At 63.6% G+C, this 25102-nt stretch overlaps 1 protein-coding gene across 1 annotated transcript in view; it reads right to left on the bottom strand.

Moving 5' to 3' along the window:
• Positions 1-25102, bottom strand: part of MEGF6 (multiple EGF like domains 6) — a 100681-nt gene that overhangs the window by 59336 nt on the left and 16243 nt on the right. Inside the window, exon 4 of the mRNA XM_065896114.1 lies at positions 19323-19427. Coding sequence (XP_065752186.1) covers positions 19323-19427 — 105 coding nt within the window. The remainder of the gene's footprint in view (positions 1-19322; positions 19428-25102) is intronic.

Raw genomic sequence — 25102 nt, forward strand, 5'->3', positions numbered from 1 at the left:
AAGCCAGACCCCAGCGCACTCTCACGGCCGCCTGGGCCCATTACAAAAACGCAGAGGCCCCAGAGGGCAGCACAGAACCCCCTCCTCGCGCCTCCCCGCCTTGCCGTGCGGCCAGGCCAGGACCCGCCTCAGCTCGTCCCAGAAGCTCCCGGACCACATTCCCTCCCGGCTCCCTGGCTCCCAGGGAAGAGTCTGCCAGGTGGGGCGGGGACCAGAGCCGATGGCCAAGGGCAGACCCACCCCTGCCCCCGGCTGAGGAAACAGTTACCGTGGAGGACCTGCCCAGCATCCTTCTGACATCCATCAAGGTGCAAATGTCTGAAACAAGCCCCCAACTCAAAAAGCTGTCCCACCACAGTCCACCCTCCCGCGCAGGATGACAGGATCCCAGCGGCGCGGGAACCAGCCGGAGCAGGGCTGTGGCCACCAGAGACGGCTCAGCTCAGCCTGTCACAGAGGGAGCAGCCTCCCTGGTCTGGGCACTGATTTTGGCCACGTTGGTGGGCCACCCTGTAGGTCAGTGTTCAGCCCCCCACCGCCAGGAGTTCCCAGGACAGGGAGTGGGGCCTGTCAGCCCCCATGTAACCTGGAGCCCTGTGTGAAGAGCCCATTTCCAGATTGATCTCCACCACCCTGGTCCAGAGAGCCCCCAAGGTGCAACCTGCAGCAGAAAACGTCACACACGCTTTACGAGGTTGCCGGGGAAACTGGAAGGTCCAAAGCTATTTGACGGAGGGAATTAAATTCGCAGTTGCCCCCTCTCGGATCAGGAGCAAAAGCAGGGGTGGGACAGACTCCTGTAAAGACAAGACACCTGCAGCTTCCATCCAGCACACACACCAGGCTTCCCGGCACTACCCTCTGCAGCTTGGGGACGTCCCCCCACCGGAGCAGCCTGCAGCCCCACAGAGGACGACCAAGAGGACCACCCACTGCTCAGGGAACACGCAAGACCCACCCGGCCCGGGGCGGGCAGCACGTGACCTGTCGTCCAAAATGGGATGTTCTGGAGAGTAGACGAGGCCCCAGCAAAAATGACGCAGGAAAATAGCATAAACCATGCAGATGCTCCCAAGAACATTCCAGAACGCTGCCGGCCTGCTGGGTGCAGGTGGCGGGGCTGCAGTCGGTAACAGGGCAAAGTGGAATTAGAGCTGCCAATGGGCTGACCTTGCAATAGGGGCGTGTCCTGGATGATGTGGGCGGGTCCAGTGTCATCACAGGGTCAGAGAGTCATAGTAGAGAAGTGAGGGCGTGAGAGGCGCCTCGCTGCCGGCTTTGAACGTGGAGGAAGGGGCCGCGAGCCAAGAACCCCAGGCACCCCTAAAGCTGGAAAAGGCCAGGGGCAGCCTCTCGCTCGGAGCCTCCAGGACAAGCCCGCCCTGCCCCCAGCTGGACTTGAGCCCAGCGAGACCCATGTTGGACTTGTGACCTCAGAACAGTGAGATAATAAATGTGTGTCTTAATCCCCTAAATCTGGGCAATCTGTCACTGCAGCAAAAGAAAACTAATAGAGTCATCGGGCATGTATCACCTTTACAACTGGAAAGAACGAAACTACTTTAGAGAAGAATTCTTCACACTGCTCCAGGGCTGCAACTTGCCCTTAGCCAAAGGGCATCCTGCCCAGCTGGGCCAACCTTGGGAGGCGCACCCCCCCACCCCCGCCCTGGGAGGAGCTGCTCTGTAAGCCTGCTGCCACCTGGCTGGGTGGTTATCTCTCTCCTGCAGCTCAGAAGTCCGCCAGCCGGGGCAGCCAGAACATTCCAATGCAATTCCCATCATACCCCACCCCAGCTCAGCACAGGCCAGAGGGATGAGGGGCCCACACATCACTCATCCACACCCACAACAAGCGTCCACCAGCGTCCAACACCCCCGTGATGACATACTGTCTCTGCTTGCAGGGCCCCACCAGCCAGGGCGGCAGGGAAGACTTCCAGGATGCGGGGAGAGGGAGCCCGAGAGAGCAACCCAAAGGGAGAAGCACAGAAAGGAAAACCCGGGAGGCCTCCTGGAAGCAGCGTCCCCAGGACCGACACTACTCAGGCTCCAAGGAATCCATCGGTCTCTCCAAGGGGTGCTGCTGGGGCAGGTGCAGGAGACGCGGTGGCCGTGCGTCCCACTGCTCCAAGGATAGTCGCTGAGCGCCAAGCCCTGTCTTTGGGTTCGTGGAGAGTTTGTCATCTAAAGGAGTCCCATGGGTCCTCCTGCACAGGACGGATACTCTGCAAGGCAACCATCCCCACCACCACCACCCTGCTTTGCTGGCTCTGAAAGTTTGGGATTTATCATCTGTCTTGGCTAAAGCGAGGCTTTCTCATCTGGACCTGTCTGAAGGACACACATTTCCTGCCCACCCTCACCTGGACAGCAAACAACCTGGTTCAGTGCCCCTCCCTGGTGGCAGCTCAGCCTGGGGGGGCAGCCCTCCTGCAATCCTCTCCTCTCTCTCTGTCTCTGCCTCTCTCTCTGGACATTGCCGCCCTGGCACTGGCTCATAAATACACATGTGACTCCTCGGCCTCCTTTCTCATTTCCTTCTAAAACTGAACACCTTAGAAGACCTCTCTCTGCCTCTCTGCCAAGACTGCTGCACCTGGAAGGTCTGGAATGAACCCAACTCCGTCCAAGGCCAGTGCCTGGGACCCAGCGGCTGAAGAAGGAACCCTGTGGGCTTGGAGCGTGATAGGGCTGGTCATCAGGCCCGGCTCCTTGCCCCCTAATGGGACCTCAGTCTTGACCATCATTTTAAGGCCGCTGCATTCCAGGGGATGGTTCCTCCTAGTTTGGTGGAGAAACTGGCCTTGCCACAGAAGCTTTGCCTGGATGGCTCGGGGAACCCGGATGCCTGACCCTTCAGATCAACTTCCAAACATTTGTAACGATGACGATGAGAAACCAAATGGCTCATGAGGAGTGAGGGGACCAGGCAGGTAGAAAGGGACCACGGAGCCTGTCCTCAGGGGACAAAGGACAGGGAGGCTTCTGAACGTGCACTAATCAATATGCCAAGATAACCCAAATAAAGCGGAGAAAGAAAGCAAGGAGCCGACCCAGCCCTGGGAGTGGGGAGACACTCGCGGGACCCCCTCAGGCAAGGCCAGTCCCGAAGGCTCGGAAGGCTGGGTTTACTTCATCTTTTGTTTGGAATCCATAGATATTATTTCGTAGAGCAGTTTTAGGTTTACAGAAAAATTGAGCAGAGAGTACAGAGCTCCTTGTGCTCCCATCTCCCCAACACACATGACCTTCTCTATTACTAACATCCTTCGTTCGTGTCTACGTTTATTACAATAAACGGACAAGTACCGAGACGTCATTATTCACTGAAGCCCGCGGTTTACACAAGGACCACCCTCGCTGTCCTGTGGGTGCATCCACCTTGACAGCGTCCTACGGAGGACTTTCACCGCCCTAGACGGCCCTCTGCTCCACCTACTATGCCCCTCCCCCAGCTCCTGGCACCCACCACCTTTGTGCCATCTCCATAGTTTTGCCTTTTCCAGAATGTCATCAGTTGGAATCATACGGCGTGTAGCATTTTCAGACGGACTTCCCTCACTTAGGAACATGCTTTTAAGGGCGCGGAGCTGCTCACATGGTTTTCCTAGAGAAAAGCTCTCCAGGTTCGGGGGTTCCTTCCCGGGGCCAAGAGAGGCTGGGCCCTGTCAACCCCCTCCCCATCTGTGGTTTCCAGGGCAACCATGGAAACCAAGAGTGGGTCACCTAGAAATAGTCAGACAGGCCTCACCCGCTCTGGATTTCCAGGGTCACCAGGTGGTCCCCTCCGGGAGAAGGTCACAGGGGCAGGCCGAGGGTGGGGTGGTGGGCTCAGGTCACTCACTGCTGGGCTCTCCCTCCCCCAGGCCTCTCCTGTACCAGAGCCCACATTTTCTCAGAGTCCAGAGGCTCTGCAGGGCAGGAGTCAGCTCTTAGCCCCTCAGTACCCTCAGGGCCAGGCACAGAGGTGGCCCAGGGTCAGGTGATGCTGTGAGGACTCACAGAGCGCTTGTCTCAAGCAGGCGGGGGCACGCAGAGAAGACCCCACGGGCAGGAGAGACAGCTTTCAGAATAGGAGGCCGCACGTCCTGCCACTGGCTCCGTGGAGAAAGAAGGGGATTCAGGCTTCAGGAGTTTTGGGGAACCAGTGAAGGGAGGGGGCGCAAGGGCTAAGGGGGGACTCCCACTGCCAGTCCAGCCAGGCTCCCCCGAGGCCCAAGATGGGGTGAGGGGCAGGCATCAAGGGAGATCAGGCAAAGTTGGTGATGGGGGCTGTGAAGGTTCCCAAGCAGGACCCCAGCAGGCAGTCAGCATGAAGTTATAATTAAAGGCACTGAAGGGAGCGGAGCGGCCCAGGCAGGACCAGAAGGGCTCCATCACCTTCTGCCCTCCGCCCAAGACCCAGTGCCTGACTTTGGACTGTTTCTCTGTTTACTCTGAAAGTTATCGGGTTTGGTCTGTTTATACAAATCAGCCTCCAAAAATGTGGGAATGGGGCTTTTTTTTCCATTTGTTTCCCAGAAAACAAGACAAAATGTAAAAGGCCCAGAAGGGAGCCAAGAACATTCCTTGGTTCCCCAAATGTCCAGGTCTCCACTCCCCTCTCCGAGGCTGAGTTCCTGGGACGTTTCACGCTTTGGCGGAGAGACAGGCCTGCAGCCGGGCGCCCGCCTCTGCTTCTGAGCTGCCTCCACGGCAGGGGTGAGGCTCGGGAAGGGCTGGTGTGGCCGAGCCAAGCACTCTCTCAGCTCGTCTCCTCTGTGTGTGTGCATGTGTGTGTGTGCACGAGTGTGTGCGTGCCTGCACGTGGTGCGTGTCTCTCTCTCTCTCTGCACCAAGAACTCTGATTCCTGAGCTCACGAGGGGTCCCCCAGATCACTCTAATTCCATGCACAGCCGAGGCCCACACAGTGCAATCCTGACCGTGAATGGCCTCAATACCGGGCGCCACCCTCTGCTCTGGACGACAGGGTGTGATGCCCTCTCTTTGCCTCTTTCTCTGTTTCTAAGCCAAGATCAGGAAGAACTGGGAGGGGGAGGGGGGAAAGGGGGAGGGGGGAGGGGGAGAGGGGGAGGGGGAGGGGAGGGGAGGGGGAGGGAAGGGGAGGGGGAGGGGGGAACTAGCTCTTCTCTATTATTTCCTGAAGCAGAGCTCAGAACCCTACCAGGCATGGGGCTGGGCCTCGGTGGGAGCCCAGTCACCCTGGGGTGAGAGTGCTTGGCCAGGCTCCAACACCCTGGTGTGAAACCAGGGCACTGGACACTCTTAAGCCTCTGGCCAGCCAAGCACCTGCCCCACTGGGAGCCCCTCCGCCAGACCTGCCCCTGCCCAGGACACGAGGCTGGCCCCTGATCGGGGAGCTGGCCCCTCCCAGGCCTCACCCTCAGGTGGGCAGCTCGCTCTCCCCAAGAGCTCCGGGGGCTTGACCGGGAAAGCTCTCCATAGAGGCGTCCCTGCAGGCCCCGGTGTTGAGCCCCACACTTGGTGCCAACAGGATCCCAGAACTATGGGCTCAGACAGACAGACAGACAAACGGACTTGGGCAAGCACAGAGGAGCACAGAGCCACCCCATAGGGTGGCTGCCCCACCCCAGCTCGGGCCAGATCAGCGTGCATGTCCCCACTTCCTGGCCCCATCACACCTCTGGCGGTTGGACTCCTCACTCCCCCTGGACTGAAGGCCCTGAGATCAGGCCACGTCTGCTCAGCAGCCATGGCGTGGCAAGCCCCCAGCTGTGCCTGGCGCACGGTGAAGGTCAGCAAATAAATTTTGGAAGAATGCTTGCTGAAAGAAGGAACATTCAACAGTGATGATTACTTCATTTGAAATCTGGATTTGAGTGTAAGTTCTATGTTTTCTGCAAAGAGCCCTCCTCCAGCCTGCAGGCAGCCCCGAAGAGGAGAAACGAGGCTGACACTCCCAGCGTTTGAATCCGAGAGGCCCGAGCGAGCTGGCAAGTCCAGCCTCATTCCAACACATGGGGGCACAGACCAGAGGGAGGCTGGTGCGAGCAACCGGAGGCCCGGGCCCTGTGGTGCCTACACTTCTGAGAAGGGACGGCTGTGGCCTCATGCAGGCACCCACCCAGATAGCCACCACTCCCCAGGGCAGAGGGCACTTCCCTGCCACACCTGCCCCGCTGGCACAGAGGCCTAAACAGAAGCCCCACATTCCTGCCGGCTGCCCCCGCCCTGGTCTTCCTGGTTTCAGGAACCCCCACTACCCACCGCATCTCCTGGATCAGACCCTGGGAGCCACCTCCTTCCCTCACTCGAAGCCTCCCCTCGCCTGGACCCACAGGCAGCCTCCTCTCCCCCCGCACTGGCTCGCTTTCTCTGCCCTGGCCTGGCGTCACCCCGGCCACCAGTCTGGCCCTGGCACGAACCACCACGGCTGCCTGGCTTCCCGCCTCGGCACTCGCGAGCCTGCTTCCCAGTCCCAACTTAAAGTTCCTGGCATCCTGACGTAAGTGAACGCTCCACAAACGTGCAGGAAGCAAGGTCACTGAATAATCCCCCAGCTGTGCCCCACCAGAGCCTTGGAGATGGGGCCGCCGGCCTCGCTGGCCCCCGGGGTTGCCCCACGGGGCTCCCCCTGCTGGATGCGACCCCACCTGGACCCGCCCCAGGTCTTCACACCGTGTCCGCTGCAGCTACTGAGGTCCTCAGAGGCCACGCCGCCCCCATCATTTTCTCTCCCCTCCTCTCCATGTCCATCCCCACGGCCACCACTCCTGAACCCATTCTCTTTACTTCCTGTCATCTCCCCGCTAGGATGCGGGCCTCTGGCAGGCAGCCGACTCCCTGGCACGGGGCCTGGACACACGGGGTTCAGTGATGTCAGGCAGCCGTAAGAACGAACACAGGCAGTGCACACAGGCCGCCCCTTCCCTATTCATGCCCCCAGATCCCTCGCGGGGGTCTCACCCTCCCTCTCCCCCTTGTGTCCCTCAGGCCTCGGCAGCCGTCACAGGTGACATCGGACATCTCCGGCGGGGCTGGCGAAGGCAGTGGAGGAGGAAATGCGTGAAGCTGGCCCGCTGTCCCCAGCGGCGCCCACACTGTTGACCGCAGATCCCAGGCAGCCTCTGCCCCTGCGCCGGCCTCTCGCTGCCACGAGGGGGCGCCGGTGCCCCGCCCTGAGCGCTCAGGAGGGGAGGGCAGGAGCCCCTGCCAGGAGAGGTCTGGTGTCCCACCCGCCCCATGGCTGTTCTCTCCGCATCTCCCTGCAGCCCTCAGAGGCTCTGGGAGGGCAGGCAGGGCTGGGATACCCTGGGGGCGAGGCCCGGGCTAAGAGGCTGCGGGTGGGGCCCACCACTGGGGGAGGAGAGGCTCCCGGGCCCCACGCTCCCTGCTGGCCTCTGGGACTCCAACCCCTCCAGGGGCTCCAAGAGCCAGGACCACCCTCAGAAGCCAGCACCAGCTGGGGGCCAAGGCCAGTGGCCAGCACAGAGAAGGGAAGGGGACACACAGCCTGGTCCTGTGTGCACAACGTCTGCCTCTCACGGGGTGAAGCCTGGGTGGACACCACTCAGTGCACAGGGCCAGCTGCCACCCTCCCATCCCACTGGGCCTGTGCCCCTGCCACGTGGGTAGCAGGTTCCTGGCCAGAGTCAGACCTCACTCACCCCCCTTGGGGCCTCCACTACCTTCCAGGCCCTTGGGGGAGCTGTCTGCCCCAGCAGGTCCTGAGGAAGAGAACAGGGTGTCAGCAGGTGTGCGGTGGGCCTGGCCATGGATCCCCATGTCATTTATTCATCCATCCGCCCATCCATCCATCCACCCACCCATCCATCCACCCATCCACCCATCCATCCACCCATCCACCCATCCATCCATCAACCATCCACCCATCCATCCATCCTCCATCCTCCATCCATCCATCCTCCATCCATCCATCCATCCACCCATCCACCCATCCATCCATCCTCCATCCACCCATCCATCCATCCACCCATCCATCCATCATCCATCCACCCACTCATCCACCCATCCATTCATCCACCCATCCATCCATCCATCCATTCAAACATTGTGGAGGGCCCAGGAGGGACTGCTTGCCCTCACAGAGCACACATGGAGGTGACCTGGGCAGATGCAGCCCCTCTCTAGGCCACACTTCAGTAAAAGGAAGGGCTTGGACCAGACAATGTCCGTCAGCTGTCTCTGACCCTGGAGCCTGGGTTCTCAGGTTGGGGCAGCCTCCCGGCAGAAGCAGCATCCCACAGCATCAGGGAAACCAAGTCCCCACTCACCTGGGGAGATGCCCTCGCTCAGAAGAGTGGGGCCGGGCAGCTGTCTGAGGCATGGGGGCCAGGTGTCTGTCCCCTCCCGGAGCCCTGGCCTTGGCAATGGGCAGGAGTCGGGCCCCTCCATACCTGCCACCAGGAGCTGGGTGGGATGACTTGGTCTCTGAGCTGCAGCCCCACCCTTGCCCTCCCCGTGTCCCCATCTGGCTGCGGCTCTGAAATGAGGATGAGCGGGTACCCATGCCGCCCCCCTCCCCAGTGCCGTCCATCTGCCCTCCACCCACCCCCACCGGGAGTGCAGGTGTGTCTGCAGCCTCCCAGGGTCAGGGGAAGTGGACAACCTCCAGGCACTCCAACAGTGCCAGGCTCCCAGGACACAGGGCACACTGCCCAGGACCCTCCCAGCACGGTCCCTAGAGGCTCCCAGATGGACGCAGCATCCAGGAAAGAGCCCTCCTGCCTCCTGGGCGTGAGGGCAGGCGCTTGGCCACACGATGGCTAGCACTTCCCAGCCCTCCCAGCACAGCCCTCTTAGTACCTGGGGTGCCATCATGCCCCGCCCCTGGCCACAGGGACAGAGGGACACAGTCACAACCACTCACCCCACCCACCAAGCCCCGGGTCTCATCTTGAAGCCACAGGCACCGCTCTCAGAGACCCCGCAGCCCACCCAGGAAGGCCGGGGCAGGGGGAGAGTGATGGGCTGGGGTCTATCCTGAAGGCCCGAGGCACTCAGGGCTCTTCCTGACGGCTCTGTGTTTGTGGATCCAACAGGTAGATCCCGGGGCTGACTGAGCCAAGGTAGCGTGTCCTCTGGCCTCGAGTTGCAGAAAGAGCCAGAAACCCTGACACCTTCCCCCTCACATGGGAATCCAGACGACACAGCCAACACTGTGTGCGCTCCTGGGAGACAAGAGGGCCGGGGGGCTGTGAGCAGAGCGGCCGGCACGGCCTGCAGCACCCCCTGTGCCCACTGCTGCCCCAGCAGCTCAGCCAAGCAACAAGCAGGCTGCCCGGCTCAGCCCTGCACCCAGTCCCGCAGAGGCAGGATGGGCGGGAGGACGGCCCCTCAGAAACCTCAGCACCCCCATCGGCAAAGCAGGGCAGGGAGCTGATCAAGCTGCAGTTTTCCCAGGAAAGTGTGAGCGCCCCCGAGCCCACGTGCACCCGGACCCCCCCAGTCCCGGAGCTCTCGCAGGGGTTCTGGAGGGCAGCGACCATGCACACAGCTCCACCCGGGGACAGGCGGTGTGAGCCCAGGATGCCCGGCCGCCCTCTCAGCAGGGGTGTGAGAGGAAGGCCCTGGCATGGGCTGAGTGCCTGCGCTGGGCACTGAGCACCATGTGGGTACTGGCCACCTTGTCTGTGCCACCGTGTCCCCAGGAACCTCCCCCCTCTGTGGCCCCTATCCCCTGGGGGCACCCAGAGAGGCCCACCAAGGGGGAGAGCAGCTCGACCACCCCGGGAGGCAGTGGTCTGTCCTGGATCCAGCCCAGAGCCGCCCTGAACCTACCTGTGCCCAGCCTGCCCTGCCCTCAGCCTGGAGGACAGCCCTTGGGAGGGGCCGATCCAGCGGCGTGGGCTGGGGCTGGATGGGCCACAGCCAGGGGCCCCCTCCCCGACCCCTCAGCCCACGCAGTGACAGACGCCCTCGGGAGGCATCAGCTCCCAGACCTGCTGCCCTGACCTCCAGGAGAGCAGATCCAAGGCCGGGGACACCGGAGCCAGAGTCCCCAGGGATGGCAGAAAGGCCCAGTGGACTCGAGGGTCCCTCCGAGGCCCAGCCAGCCTCGGCAGAGCCGTCTGCCCTCGCAGAGCCCAGGCCACACTAGGCAGCGTCAGGCTGCCCAGGGAGCTGGGAGGAGTGCAGGGCGCCCCTTCTGTCTGAGCCCAGGCTGGGGAGGGGGGCGGGCTCCACAGGCAGGAATCCATGCTCCACACAGAGGCGCCCACTGTCCAAGAACATTTCGAACTGACCCGTGGAACCAAACTGTCCGGGTTTCTCTGTCCCCAGTGTTCACGGGCCTGCACACGCCAACGTGCACTGTGGTTTCCTAGGGAGGATCGAGGGGTCCCCAGGTTGGGGTGGCCACAACCCCTGGGGAGAGCACGGATGCACACGAACGTCTGGGACACCTGGGCTCGGTCCTGCTCCGGGAACTGGCCTACACCCCGTTCTGGCCTCAAGGCCGGCCCTGTGGAACCTCGATGCACAGCAGAAGAGGCAACAGCTTGGGGTGTCCTCCCCGAGACCTCTGACCCCAGGGGAGCTGCTGGAGGGCTATCCCGCAGGCTCACCTTGCCCTGACTCTGAATGGTGGGGTGACCCGCCCCCGCTCTGCTGGTCCCCAGAACAGATGGCTGCGACACTGGCTGGGGGCAGCTCCCCCAGTTCCGCAAGCTGTCAGCACCCTCGGCCCACCGCCACCTCCTCCCCCGGCAGTAACTGCCCGTAGTCAGCTGGCCTGGCTCCACGCATCCTGCTGTCCAGGCCGCAATCCGACTGGGGCACAGAGGCCAGGCCCTGCTCTGGGATGCCGGCGGCCGCCAGGACCCGAGGGCAGGTTCTGGGATGCCGACGCCAGCTCCCTCGCTTGAGATCCCTCACGAATTACCCTGCCTGGACAGAGGCAGGCACAGCCCCAGGAACTGAAAGTGGGCAATCGGGGCCTCTCCTGGGATTTGCCCCCAAACAGCGACAGCTCTGGCGGCCGGCACAGCGGGCAGAGCGGACACAGGACTGAGATGCCCGTCCAGGAGCCCAGGAAGAGCCGGGGCTCTAGGCTCTCCAGGGCCCGCTGCCCCAGGCCCCCTCCACAAAGTCTCAGGGCACTGCCGGGCTGGGGGACAGGGACGTGGCCACCTGAGCCCAGGGGCAGGATCAGCCCTAGCAACGGCTCCTGAGCGCAGATGGCTGCAGGCAGGAATTCTCCAGGAATTCAGACTCAGGGCTCCTCTCGGCAGCTGCTACGTTTTATTGACTCATTTAGGTGCCAGGGTCCTGGGATAAGAGGTGAGCGCCCGCCACGGAGACTCCACCGTGCGGGAAGCGGCAGATTCCTGGGGTGATGACAAGGGGGCCCGACACAGTGGGGGTGGCGTCGGCAGTGGTCATGGACACCCCACGGGTCCTCAGAAGGCGGCCCCTTCGGTCCGAGCAGGACGGCGTGTCCACACGGGGCCGGAGGGCAGGCTCAGGCGGCTTCGTGCGCAAGTTCCCTTCCACACGCCATTCTTGGGGGCAGGGGCCCCGGGCCAGCCTGTGAGGACCTCTCCCCTGTACCCGGGCCGAGCCGCCCACGTGCAGGGACCCGCACGTGCCGCACTCCCCTCCCCAGCGCCCTCCGCTGCTCTGTGCCCCGCTCCCGAGGCCCCACTACGCAGGCCTGTGGGCACTCGGGGGGCAGGCACTTGTCTTATCGAGGCCCCCCTTCACCGGGCCGGGCTCGCCTGCTCCCCTCCCCTGCAGAGAAAGGCGAGAGGCCTCCCAGCAGAGTGGGGTCTCAGGGCCAGCAGCACTGCCCCGCCCGTCTGGGCCCAGCCATTCCTGCGTCCAGAACAGAAAGTGTCAAGCCGCCCACCGCAGCTGCCCAGGGGCTGGAAAAGCGGCACCGCAGCCCCTTTGCGAGTGGGCAGCTGCCTGGCTTCACCCGCCCAGTGGGCTGCCAGGAAAAGGTCAGCCAGAGGGCCGGGCACTGGCCCCTCGGCCCCAAACGCGCCGAGGGAACTTCCGCACCCCAACTCAAGTCAGTCCCAAGGTGGCGACGGTCCAGGGACCCACACAGGGCACATGGGCTGCACAGATTCCCCAGACGTCATCCAGGCTCGCCCACCCGAGCGGGGCCTCCGCACTGCCCTGCTGGGTCCAAGAGGCCGTGTGCCAGCACCGAGCACATCACTGACCCCAGCAAATCAGAAACTCATCTGTATAATGGGACACGCACCCAGCCCACCCCAGGGCTCGCCCAGGACTGCCCTTGCAGCCCAGCGAAGGGCAATTCACCGGAAGAGTCTGGACAGGCTTCCGGGGGTGTGGACAGGACACTAGGGACGAGGCAAGGAAGGGCAGAGGGCAGATTCACAGGGTCCTTTCAAGAAACCACCCAGGAGGATGGGCGGGACTCCAGCCTGGGGCAGCCCTGGGGAGGGGAGGCTGGGGGGCCTTGTCCTTCTCCGCAGACCCAGCCTCGATCCTGCCCGGAAGGCAGGCCCCTCGTGGGCAGGGGCACTGGAGCGGCCTATTCACCAAAAACCCAGCCGGGAAGCATGGGGGCAGGTGGGGCGAGCTCACAGACCCCCAGGCCCGGAGGGTCTGCCTCTTGGTGGATCCTGCTGTAATTATGTCATTAGAAGGCCAGCCCGTCTCAGAAGCCAGCCCTTGGAGAAGCCCATTGTGCACGGCGCAGGCCTGGAGGACACAGTCATCTCAAAAGACAGAGACGCCTTTGTGGGTGGTGGGGTCTGGGGGACAAACCTGGTAATTAAACGATTCACGAAGCAAACATGAATGCCCTTCCCAGAGCTGGCCGCTTTGTAAGGGCTGGGATTCTGTGCGCGGGCAGCCCCCGGGCTGTCCTGGAGCAGGAGGTCTGCAGACCCGCTGCCCTGAAGGGACGCGGACCACCGAGTACCGGGCAGCAGGCCACACCTGTCCCAGCCGACTGTCACGGCCAGCAGGGCCAGGGCAGAGGGCAGGGTCAAAGCCACCCACCATCTCCATTCAACCCAGCAGGCCCTCCCCACCCCCGGCCAGAGACGGCCCCCACCCCAGGCAGCAGAAGACAACAGTGCCAGCTCCTGCAGGGCGTGGGGCTTGCTGGAGATTTCGGGAACTGTCCTCAAAGGAGGGGTTTAGGGCTTCCCTGGTGGCACAGAGGTTGAGAGTCCACCTGCCGATGCAGCGGACACAGGTTTGTGCCCCGGTCCGGGAAGATCCCACATGCCGCGGAGCGGCTGGGCCCGTGAGCCATGGCCGCTGAGCCTGCGCGTCCGGAGACTGTGCTCCGCAACGGGAGAGGCCACAGCAGCGAGAGGCCCGCGTACCGCAAAAAAAAAAAAAAAAAAGGAGGGGTTTAGTGCACCTAAATCGGGCGTGTGTGGAGAAGCCAAAGGCCACACTGTCCGCCAGGGCAGGGGCAGCAGGGCAGAGCAGAGCACAGTGGAGGAAGAGGTCTGGTCGGGTGGGGCAGCTCTGCGCACCCCTCAGGGAGAGGAGAGCCAGGTCCCAGCCTGGTCGTGGCCGGTAGCCAAGAGCAGCCCTCGGTGGTGTCTGGACCTCGGGCCAGGGGTCAGATTCCCACCCTCCGACACAGTGGGCAGCACTGAAGGGCCGCCTGGGAGGGCTGCTTCCTCTCCATTAATCAATTATCCCAGTTTAGAAACAAAGTCACCCTTGAGCCAAGGCCAGGAGCGCTGGACCCGCGGGGCCTGCTTCCCGCCTGCACGCCCTCAGGGGCGGCCGCCTGCTCCCGCTGCCTCCTGGCAGAGCCCGGGGGCCCCCACAGCCCCGCAGCCCTGCCTGCCCACTCCCCGGACCCCACCAACCGATCCCCTGCTCCGGTGGGGAAAGAGGCTCCTTCAAAGGAACAGGCCTGGGCGTGGAGGCTCCAGGCAGGACCACTGAGGTCCCTCCCCGCAGAGTAGGGCGGGGCTGGAGGGGCAGGCCCACAGGCTCCCGGTCATTCCAACCAGCTCAGAGGGGGATGCTAAGTCTCCTCAGATTCCAGGCTGAACCTTCCCTGCCGTCCATCCCCACCAGACCCTCTGGGCCAAACTGACTCACTCCCTCCACTCTGCTCCTCTGCCCCCACCTTTCTCCCACCTGGAAAAGCCCACCCTGCCCCACCTACACCTCTCTAAGCCTTCCTCAGCCCACAGGCCCTCCTCCAGGAAGCCCTCCGGACCACCCGGCCCTCTGCTGGGAGTCAGCAGTGACGCCCTGAGAGCTGTGTGGACCCAGGAGTGAGTCCCAGAACTGCCTGAGATGGGCCCAACCCGCCCATTTTATAGGTGAGGAAACTGAGGCCCAGAGGGTACCAGGGCCAAAGCTTCTTGGACCAAGAAGTACCTAAGGTGACCGGGCCTCAGACCTCAGAGTCTGCCCTCGTTCCCCGAGGTCAGCAGAGACCAGGTCATGAGAAACGACCAGTGTCCACTGTGTCACCATTTATGATACAAAAGGAAGATAAGTTAAGACGTAGTATGTTCTGATGCATACGTTTTTCTTGCCTGTTTTTCCTGTAAGATTCCAGGGCAGCTGGCCTTGGGAAGCACTCGTCCCCGGCAGATCTTGGAGGGGCGGGGGGCGGGGGGAGGCCTCTGCCGTCTCTCAGTCCGGGCAGGAGCCCACCAAGGGTCAGGGGCTGCCCGAAGGTGCCGGCCTGCAGGGTAGGGAGGCCGGCGGTCCTAGAGGGCATGCCGACCACAGGCCACCCCAAGGGAGAGGCCGCGTGGGTGCTACCCCCCACGGGAGCTCGGGGACTCTGTGCGTGCGGGGACCCCAGGAACATGGGGCCATCCTCCCCCACCCCTGTCATCCCTCACATCTCTCAGCGGGCCGGGCCTCTGGGGAGCGAAGGTCGCCACCACCCCCCAGGGCACCCTGAGCCTCACCTGCACTGACACCTGTGACTTGCACAAACGTCCCCCATACTTTATCCCCACAAAACAGGGCGGGGAGTGGGGTCCGGCACGTTACCCTGAGGCCCACAGGCGTGTCAGATGACACGATGCCCGCCCTGGACAGACAGCCGCCCTGGACAGACTGCACCGAGGCCTTGTGCTGGGCCCCGCCCTCCCCCCCTCCCCCAGGCCCCATCAGCACAGGCTCCCTTTGTGCTCCTGTATCTCCTACAGAAAGCCTTGGCGGTGGGGAGAGGCGGGGGGTGGAAGGGGGGTGGCAGGCAGAGGTGGGCAGGCAGGCCCAAGTTAAGAGGGAGGAGGCACCCAGGCGGGGGAGGGGCTCTTCCTAAGCACTCCCCTCCCCCTTTGCTCTCCACCATCAACCCAGCAGAGTCCCCTTCTCCCTCCCCCACTCTTTTGTTCAAATGAAAGAATCTGGGGGAACCAGAAAAAATACGGCTTTTATTTTCAAAACTGGTATCAGTTATAATTGGGGGGTGAGTTACATATGCCCAACTGTGCCAGGTCTAAGGTCTGGCGGCCCCAAACCCAGCATGGAGGGGCCGGAAGGGAACAGGGGCGGCCTCTGCACGGGGCACAGTCCTCACACCAGCTCTGCAAACCCAGCCCTGCACGCCCAACCCTGCACACCAGCCCTGCACACCCAGCCCTGCACACCCAACCCCGCACACCAGCTCTACACACCCAACCCCGCACACCAGCTCTGCACACCCAGCCCTGCACACCCAGCCCTGCACACCCAGCCCCGCACACCAGCTCTGCATACCCAACCCTGCACACCAGCTCTGCAAACCCAGCCCTGCACGCCCAACCCTGCACACCAGCCCTGCACACCCAGCCCTGCACACCCAACCCCGCACACCAGCTCTACACACCCAACCCCGCACACCAGCTCTGCACACCCAGCCCTGCACACCCAGCCCTGCACACCCAGCCCCGCACACCAGCTCTGCATACCCAACCCTGCACACCAGCTCTGCATACCCAGCCCCACACACCAGCTCTGCATACCCAGCCCCACACACCAGCTCTGCACACCCAACCCTGCACACCAGCTCTGCACACCCAGCTCTGGACACCCAGCCCTGCACACCCAGCCCTGCACGCCAGCTCTACACACCCAGCCCCACACAGCAGCTCTGCATACCCAACCCCGCACAGCAGCTCTGCACACCCAGCTCTGGACACCCAGCCCTGCACACCCAGCCCTGCACGCCAGCTCTACACACCCAGCCCCACACAGCAGCTCTGCACACCCAGCTCTGGACACCCAGCCCTGCACACCCAGCCCTGCACACCAGCTCTGCACACCCAACCCTGCACACCAGCTCTGCACACCCAGCCCCGCACACCAGCCCTGCACACCCAGCCCTGCACACCAGCTCTACACACCCAACCCCACACAGCAGCTCTGCACACCCAACCCCGCACACCAGCTCTACACACCCAACCCCACACACCAGCTCTGCACACCCAGCTCTGGACACCCAGCCCTGCACACCCAGCCCTGCACACCAGCTCTACACACCCAACCCCACACAGCAGCTCTGCACACCCAGCCCCGCACACCAGCTCTACACACCCAACCCCACACACCAGCTCTGCACACCCAGCCCCGCACACCAGCTCTACACACCCAGCCCCACACACCAGCTCTGCATACCCAACCCCGCACAGCAGCTCTGCACACCCAGCTCTGGACACCCAGCCCTGCACACCCAGCCCTGCACACCAGCTCTACACACCCAACCCCACACAGCAGCTCTGCACACCCAGCCCCGCACACCAGCTCTACACACCCAACCCCACACACCAGCTCTGCACACCCAGCTCTGGACACCCAGCCCTGCATACCCAGCCCCACACACCAGCTCTGCATACCCAACCCCGCACAGCAGCTCTGCACACCCAGCCCCGCACACCAGCTCTACACACCCAACCCCACACAGCAGCTCTGCACACCCAGCCCCGCACACCCAACCCTGCACACCCAGCCCCGTGCACCAGCTCTGCATACCCAGCCCCGCACACCCAACCCTGCACACCCAGCCCCGTGCACCAGCTCTGCACACCCAGCCCTGCACACTAGCTCTGCACACCCAGCCCCGCACACCAGCCCTTGAACACCAGGCCTTTCTTCCAGGAGGTGGTGCCCTAGGAGGAGGCCCAGGGGCCACACTCCAGCTTTGTCTACTGCTCCCTGAAGGCCACATATGCCACCCAACTGGCCATTCCTGGAAGCCCCCGACCCTGGAGGGCCACGGACTGGTCACGAGCCCAGTCCCCCCCCAGTACAGATGCTCCTGCCTGGGAGGTGGGCAGGGTGGGGACCCAGGGATCCACCCCTCTCTCCTCCGAAGCAGATCTCAACCGTGCTCCACCCCCAACAAGGCCTGGCACCGCGCCCGGAGACGGCATGGCCGGAAGGTTCCAGGTGCTCACTGGGCCAGACTGTGCTTCCAGCCCCAACTCTGCTGAGCAGTCAGCAGCTTCCGGGCCTCCCTGACCCTAGATTCCTCTTCCACGAAGCGGAAGAAGTGAGGATTCGGGGGGCCACGCAGGCAGAGCGCGGTAAGGGCCAGGCGGGTGAGCCCGCCCGAGAGACCGTTCCCACAGTGACCGTGGGGAGCAGGGCTGCTTTGGAGGCAAAGCCAAGCCTGGAGCCCAGGCCCCAAGAGGCTGGCAAGACCGCGGCTCCCACCCGGCCCCCCCCCTCCCCGCAGCACCGAGGGTGGGTCTCCAAGCCCAGCAGCTGCCCCAGGCGCCCATCCAGCTGGGTGCAAAGTGCCCCGCTGGGTGCCTAGCCCTCCCCACTGCGCCCCTACCAGCCCGTGTACCCTGTGGTGCCCAGGAGGCCGAGGGTCAGGGTCTCATGGGAGGGGCGCTGCTCAGTAAAAAGGGAGCGCCCATCAGTGATGCTCCAAGCTGGGCACCCAAAAGAGCGCCAGGTGGAGTGGGGGCTGGTGGCCACAGGGAGCAGGGTGGAAGGCGAGGGGCTAGAGAAAGACTGGCCCTAGTGGGGGCTCCCGGCTGCTTCCCGAGGGCGAGACCAAGGACAGGCCACACAGCAGTCACGTCCTCGTGCTGCTGCCCATCAGGCCACAACCCAGTCCCAGCAACATCCCCAAAGGCAGCTGGAGGCCAGGACGTCCCTCCCACCCCGACCCCGCATAGTCCAGCATCTCTCCACAGCCACCTGCGGCCGTCATGAGAGACCCCGAGAAGAGGCGGAGCGTGGCAGCTGGGCCCCTGCATCCCCGCCTGGATCCCAGTCTGCGACGGTGTGGGGTGGGGTCACCTCTGTACAGCCCACAGAGGGGCTCGGGATCGAAAACCACGAGGAGGCCTGGCTGAGGCTTGGAGCCTGGATGGTCCAGGGCACAGGGCAGGGACCCCTACCCCCAGCACCTGGACGTGACAGCAGTCCTCACTCCGTGGCCCGGGCAGCAGCCCCCGCCCCCGGCCGCCCGGAGCCCAGGAAGCACAGAGCCTTCCGGCTCGCAGAGGGCATGCGACGAGCAGTCAGAGCCGCCAGAGCCTTCCCGACAAAGGTCAGCACCCCTGGGTACCAGTGCCCAGCTCAGAACTGTGGGACCCAGCACCTCCCCAGGACCCCTGCCTTCAGCCACGCTTTGGGGGGGACACACTTGTGCAGGCACAGGGAACGGCAAGGGCGCAGGGGTCCCCTCTGCAAACGGGGGCCTCAATTCCCCACGATTTCCTGGTTTCCCTCCTGTTGTTTACTGGGCATCCAGAGCCTTGAAGAGCGCGTCGCAGGATGTACACCCCGTGTTCCCCTGGAAGAGGCCCCCAGCTGCTCACCAGAAGCAAGTTCAAAGCACCGGAAACTGTCCAGAGTGCTTCATTTCAATGACGGCCGTGGCTCTATGCCCTGTTCCGGCAGGAGCTGCGAGCTACACGGTCAGCAAAGAAATTCTGGACAAAGCAGAAAACCACCGGGGATACTCACGCCTTCCCCTCACGCCACAAAGTCAGGAGGAATGACTGCAGGGGTTCTTTGGGGGACTTTTCGGGCATTCGTCTGCACCACCCCCACCGGCACCTGCTTTAAGCCCATCTACACCCGCAGCGCGCCCCGGCATCCGAGGCTGGATCCTCAGCGTGTCAGGCTCCAGTCTGCAGGGGTGTGACGTTTACTCAATCGGTCCCCTCGGGTAGGACACGAGAGCCTCTGGCGGGGCAGGGATGCAGCTCAGGGGCCCCTGGGACGTGCTGCTTCCCTGCCAGCCCAGGGACCCCGGCCCATCCCTGCCCGCAGAGGGCGCGATCGGACAGGGAGCGCTCGGAGATGGCAGGGTGCAGAGGCATCCCGTGAGACAGGGTTACCTCCTCTCCCCACCCCCGCCCGGCCCGCCCACGCGGACCGCCAGGGCCTCGGTGCCTGCAGGGGACACCATGCCACTCACCGTGCTGACAGCGGGGACCGTGGAAGCCGCGGGGACAGTGGCACAGCTGGGCCGAGTCGGGCACGCACTGGCCGCCGTTAAAGCAGAGGCCGGGGCTGCACTGGGCTGTGGAGGGAGGGAGAAAACGCGTGAGGAGGGGCAGGAGCTTGGGGGCACCCCCAGCCCACGGCCAGGACACAAGGTCCCCGGAGACGCCTCCCCCCTTTAAGTCTCCCCACAAGGTGAGGCCTCAAGGCTGGACAGAACCTGGACCCTCAAGGGACAGGAAAGCACCGCCCCCAGGGAGGGGGCCCCAGGAGGGTGGGTCACACACGGCCCACCAGGGCTGGAGAGCCCCACCGCCACCCCAGGGTCTGGGTTCAGTGAAGCCCCCCTGGGAGGGGCAAAAACCCCACTCCCTTCAATGGGACATGAAGGAGCTCCAGGGCATTTTCTGGGGGAGGTCGGGGGACGAGGGTGGAGAGTAGAGGGTGCAGGGGAACAGCCCACAGCTAAAGTGGGCTGAAAGCTTGGCCAGGGCCCCCTCCCCACAAGACCCCAACGGTGGAAATGATCAGACTGGTCCCACCCTCAAGGAGGGGCAGTACCAGCCCAGGCCCCCTGAGAGGGGAGGGAGGGAGGGTCAGGGCTGCGAGCGGCTGGCCTCCCCACCTTCTCCAGAGGAGACTCCCTGCTCCCAGACCCTCTCCCCACACCCCACCCCCAGCGGGGCCCAACGAGGCACCCTGAACCCACTGCCTGCGGTGCCCTAGGGCTACTGAGCCCCCTCCGGCTCCAGGCCACAGTGTGGAGGAGGCCACAGCTGGCCCAGGAGGCAGGGGCCCTGGATGGGAAGGGCAGGTGCAGTCCCAGCCCCATCACAGCAGGGACCCCGACCCACACCGGACCGGGTACCTCTGGGAGGGGCTTTAGCATCAATTTTCTCGGCCCCGCAGCTATGACCCCTACACCTACACAGGGCGGGCAAGGCCAGGGCAGGTGGGCTCTGCCCCCATCCCCGTGACCCCAACAGCCGGGTCCTGAGTCCAAGGGCTTCAAGGGTGCTTGCTGGGTGAGTGGACACTCTGAACAGTGGCCTGGACGCCCGCCAGGCACCCCAGAGCCCGGCGTAACCCAAGGGTTCAGCAAGCTTCTGTATCGCTGGCAGCATTCCCGCCAGGAGCAGGGAGAGAAGCTGGATGGTGGAAGAGCCCAAGGGGAGGGATGCCGGCCAGGCACACGGGTCCAAGCAGCCCCCTAGACGAGGCACCGCCCCGATGAGGAAACCAGAGCTCAGAGACACACAGCACATGGCCCGGGGTCACACAGCCGCTGAGGAGGGACCAGGCCCAGGGCTTTCTGACTTAGAGTCAAGAGGACCCTGCCGGGGGAGACATGAGGGGTCTTTGCAGGGAGCTTCTTCCTCCTCTTCTGTCCCATAACCAGGCTGCTGTCCCAGCCTCGGAGGGATCCCTCCTCTCGGGCCACCCTGCCGGGGTCCCAGCTGGCACTCACTCACACCTGAAAAACTGCCTGAGGATGTTTCTGAAATGCAGTGGGAGTGGGGGGCTGGGGGACAAAGCGGGTGATGCAGGGGAGCCAAGAGGAAACGCACAGTGACCCCGGAACCCACACAGGTAATTCCGGGCCGGGGCCAACCCGAGCTGTGCACCAGTGTCCCCAGTGCTGAGGGCCTGAAACCTGTTGACTTGCGCAGTTTTGTGGAGGAAGAGAAGCCAGCTGTTTCCTTTTCACATCGTAAAGAGGTCTGCACCATCCTGAAGACCTTCAGCCCCAAACCACTGCAACAGCCCATGCCTCCGGGGGGAATCAGACGCCCAGGCTGGCGCCCACCCCGGGACTCTGCCCCCCCAGCAGCCTCTGCAGGCCCCACCAGGTTCACACCCAGCCTGGGGGTCCCCGCGGACAGCACCCTGCCTGCGTCCCCCTCCGCGGTCAGTTCCAGAGCTCAGGGGGAGGTAGCAACCCACTGCCTGCTCCCATGCCCCTTCCCCAATTTGGTACATGGTGTCACACGCACAGAGGGGCTCAGGCCAGAAACCCGGGAGCCGTCCTCACACTCGGCCCGCATCCAATCCAAAGCCAGCCCATCGCTTCTACCTCCCATGCCCCTCGAGCCCACCCTTCTCTCCGCTTCAAGGCTGGACAAAACTGCCACCAGCATCCCCACGGACGCTGTACTCACCCACTCACCCGCATCCTTTCTCTACGCTGCAGCCACTGGGATCCTTCACGACAGGAAGCAGACCACGGGCGCCTGGCTGAGAGCCCTTCCCTTCTGTGGCTTTCCATCGACTTGGCACAGAGCCCCCTAGCCACCCGTCACACCCTAGCGGCTGTCCACCTGGACAAGTCGTCACTTCCTCAGGGAGCCTTTCCAAGCCCCCAGCCGAATCAGCGCTCATAGCGCCCTGTGGTTTCCCACCGCAGCACCTCTGAGTGTAGCGAGCCCTTAACAGGGGCGACAGCTGAGCTCCCACCCCAGGCCTGGGCTCCCTAGGGGCAGGCAGCTACCGCACCTCCAACACCATCACGTTCCTTGGGGCCACCGACACGCCGACACTTAGAAGGGGCTCCACAGACTTTGTTGAATGAATGAGTAAAGAGATAATTAAATGTCAGGCCAAGCGGGACGTGAGACAGTCATTCGTCAGGAAGCCTTTGGGGCAAAAGGCAGGCGCTCGGGATGCAAGAGGGACGCACAGGGCAGCACATCCTTAGATGGAAAAAAGAAAAGGTTTCACAACAAAGATGCACAAAGCTATGCCCCAAACCAAGAACGGGTACTCCCTGCGGTCCCAAGGCTCGTGGGACGCGGGAAAGATGGGGTTACCGTGGCGGGAAGCCTGAGACCAGTGGCACGGGGTGGCACTGGGCACACACGCCTCGTGGCAGGACGGGCAGCCAGGGCACAGGGACGGGGCCTCACTGCAGAGCACCCGTGGGTCCAGCCCTGTGTGACCCCTCCTCCAGGCCAGGCGGGAGTCAGGGATGCCCCCGGCAACCCAGCCACCCCTCCCGCTGTCACTCAAGTCACCTGAGGGACAAGCGCCCCCCAAAAGACCCCACCGCAGCTGAGGAAGGGCCACAGGCGACAGGCACAGGACAGCCAAAACCTGGAAATGCAGCTCAGGGGCAGCAGACCGTGGCTTCCTATAAGGATGTGTTTTCCTCGAAGAGAAACAGGAGGGGCCGTGTGTGAGGAAAGAGTTGGCAGGTAGGAAAACAGACCCAGCGGGATGCATGGAAATGAAGAACATGAAAACTCCACATACAGGTGTTAAATGAACGTTAGATGCTTTGAAAACGGTTTACAGATTGCTAAGTAACAGACGTGTTTTATACTTAACATCAGCTACGTTTTTAATGAATTTTATGAGAGCCTACTGTAATGCCAGGGGGACAGCAGGGGGCTGCTTTGGGGACCCACCCTCGTGGCCCTTGGCTGGGACTGAACCCACAGGACCCTCAGGGGCCCTGGAAGGAACTGTCAGAACCCACGAGTGTGAGAAAGAACAGCTGGAGGTAGGCCCGGGGGTGGGGGCACGGTGCCCACAAGGTCTATGGCTGCCAGGCGGCCACGTCCTCCGAGGCTACAGGATGCTCTCGCCCTCCCCAGACCCCGCTGGTTCCCGCCGCCCAGAAGCCTTCGCAGGGCAAGGCAGCTCAGGCTCTGTAGATCCGGGTTCAAGTCCCAGCCCTAATACTTACCAGTGGTTGGAAATTTGGGCTAAACTCCCCTATACACGTCAACCGCAATATTCTCACGGACCCTTCACGCTCTCAGAGTGTTGCCTCCACACTGTCTGCTGGAGCTGAAGACACCCACAGCCCCCCAGCAGCCCACGTCCAGGGACCATGATCTCCTCACGCTATAGACCGGGAGCCAAGGTGCGGGCACGTTGGCCAGGCCTTCGCCTTGGGGTGAAGCTAGGCGCACGTGCCCACGTTCCTAGAACCGGAGGCTGGGAGGGTCCTTAGGGGTGTCTAGTCCCGAGGGTGCTCCTGGCCGGGCCTGGGTGCGGGACGGCAGATTTAGGCAGCGCAGCCCCCAGAGCGAGGACACCATGTCCAGGCATCGCCAGTGGCATCCTGGTGCCAGCCACTTCCCCTCACGGCGAAAGGCAGGAGATACCTGTGCCTGGCCGGACCTTGATCAAGCCCACTGGCCGTGGCGGCTGCAGCCGCGCTGTCCCAGGACGGGCTGGCCATGGAAAGGGGACTCGACTGCTCTCCAAGGGCTCAGTTTCTGCAAGTTCAGCCACTGGACCACTTCCCTGGACCTGGGCTTGGCTGAGACCACGGCTCCTTCTCTCCACCCCGCAAAGGGCTAGTAGAAAGCTGAGTGAACGAACCACAGGCGGGAGAGGGTGACCCAGGAGGACACCTTTGTCCAGCCTGCCAGGCCACCCACCCACCCACAGGCTGCGAACACACACCGAGGTCACCGAATGTGTTTCTGGGAGCCAGGCTGCAAGCGAGTGCCCCTCTGCGTCCCCAGACACCTCCACCCAAGCCGCCCAGAGACCCCCGCAGGGCGGGCTGACTCAGCTCAAGGTCACGGGGACACAGGGGCGGTTCCCTCCGTATCGCCCAGGCTGCAGGGCAGCGTTTCCTAAGCCTCATCCAAGTCGCTGATAAGAGCTGCCGGTGCACGGGCGGGCGTGGGTGCCCAGCTCAAGCTGACAGTGGCTAAGGAAGGGAGGCCACTTCCCTGGGAGCCCAGGGGACAGAGCAGGCCCTGAGCCCTCCCGTCTCCTCCCTCTCACCCTGTTCCTCCCGGCCTTCCACCCAGCGCTGGCCGAGGGCTAGGAACCCGGATCACACGCCCCACTCCAACCACCCCTGCTGGGACCCCTGCAGCAGGGAGGGAGCCACCTCAGCTCCATGCTGGACACTCAGGCTCCAAGTGCTTGAGGAAAGGCCAAGCCCTCCAGGCCGGCTGCCTGGTGCCCTGTGCCTAGACCAGCACCCACCACACGGGGGGTCCCAGGAGACAGGCGGGCAGACACCCACTGCCCAGAGTCAGGCCCGGCTCCCAGAGCCCCTGCATGGTGGCAAGTCCAGGCACAGGCGAGCCACACCGGCTTTGGGAGACCGTGTCCGGGCAACAGGAGAAGTGGGAGGCCGAGGGGCCACGGACCCTGAGGACTGCGGAAGCCCGCTGCCCCCTCCAGGCCCATCCTGGGCTGCAGAACCCCTGGAGAGCAGACCTGGACAGGGCAGCATCCTTCCTTGCCCCCATCACGTCCACTTCCCGAAGGCAGTCGGCGGGGGGTGGGCGCTGTGCACCCAGAACCTTCCAGAAGGGCTGGACCTGGCCCCTGCTCCGCCTGGCGCTCGGATCATTCTGGGCTCCGGGTGACGGTGGCACCTCCACGCCTCATTGCCTGTGCTCCCCACCACGTCGTGCCCCAGTGAGAGCATGTGCGTGGGCGTCTGTGCACCCAAGGGAGTGGGAGCTCGTGCACACGCGTGTGTACACGTAGGTGTGCGCTCATGAGCATGTGTGTACGTGTGTGAGTGAACGCACGTGAGTAGGTCACATACCTGTGAGCAAATCCAGCCACACGTGTGTGCACGCATGTGTATCTGAGGCTGTGTGTGGTGAGCCCCTCTGGGTGTGAGTGGGTGTGTAATCGTGTGCTGGGCACAGGGCCGGGCCAGTCTGGATGTGACTCACGATTTGGAGAGACCTGGGGTGTGCGGGACACAGCAGGACAACACGCCCTCCCCCAGCAACCTGGGGGACATTCACGTCCACGCTGAGGACAGGAGAG

The sequence above is a fragment of the Phocoena phocoena genome, chromosome 1 (assembly GCF_963924675.1).
Source record: "Phocoena phocoena chromosome 1, mPhoPho1.1, whole genome shotgun sequence".
Taxonomy (NCBI): domain Eukaryota; kingdom Metazoa; phylum Chordata; class Mammalia; order Artiodactyla; family Phocoenidae; genus Phocoena; species Phocoena phocoena.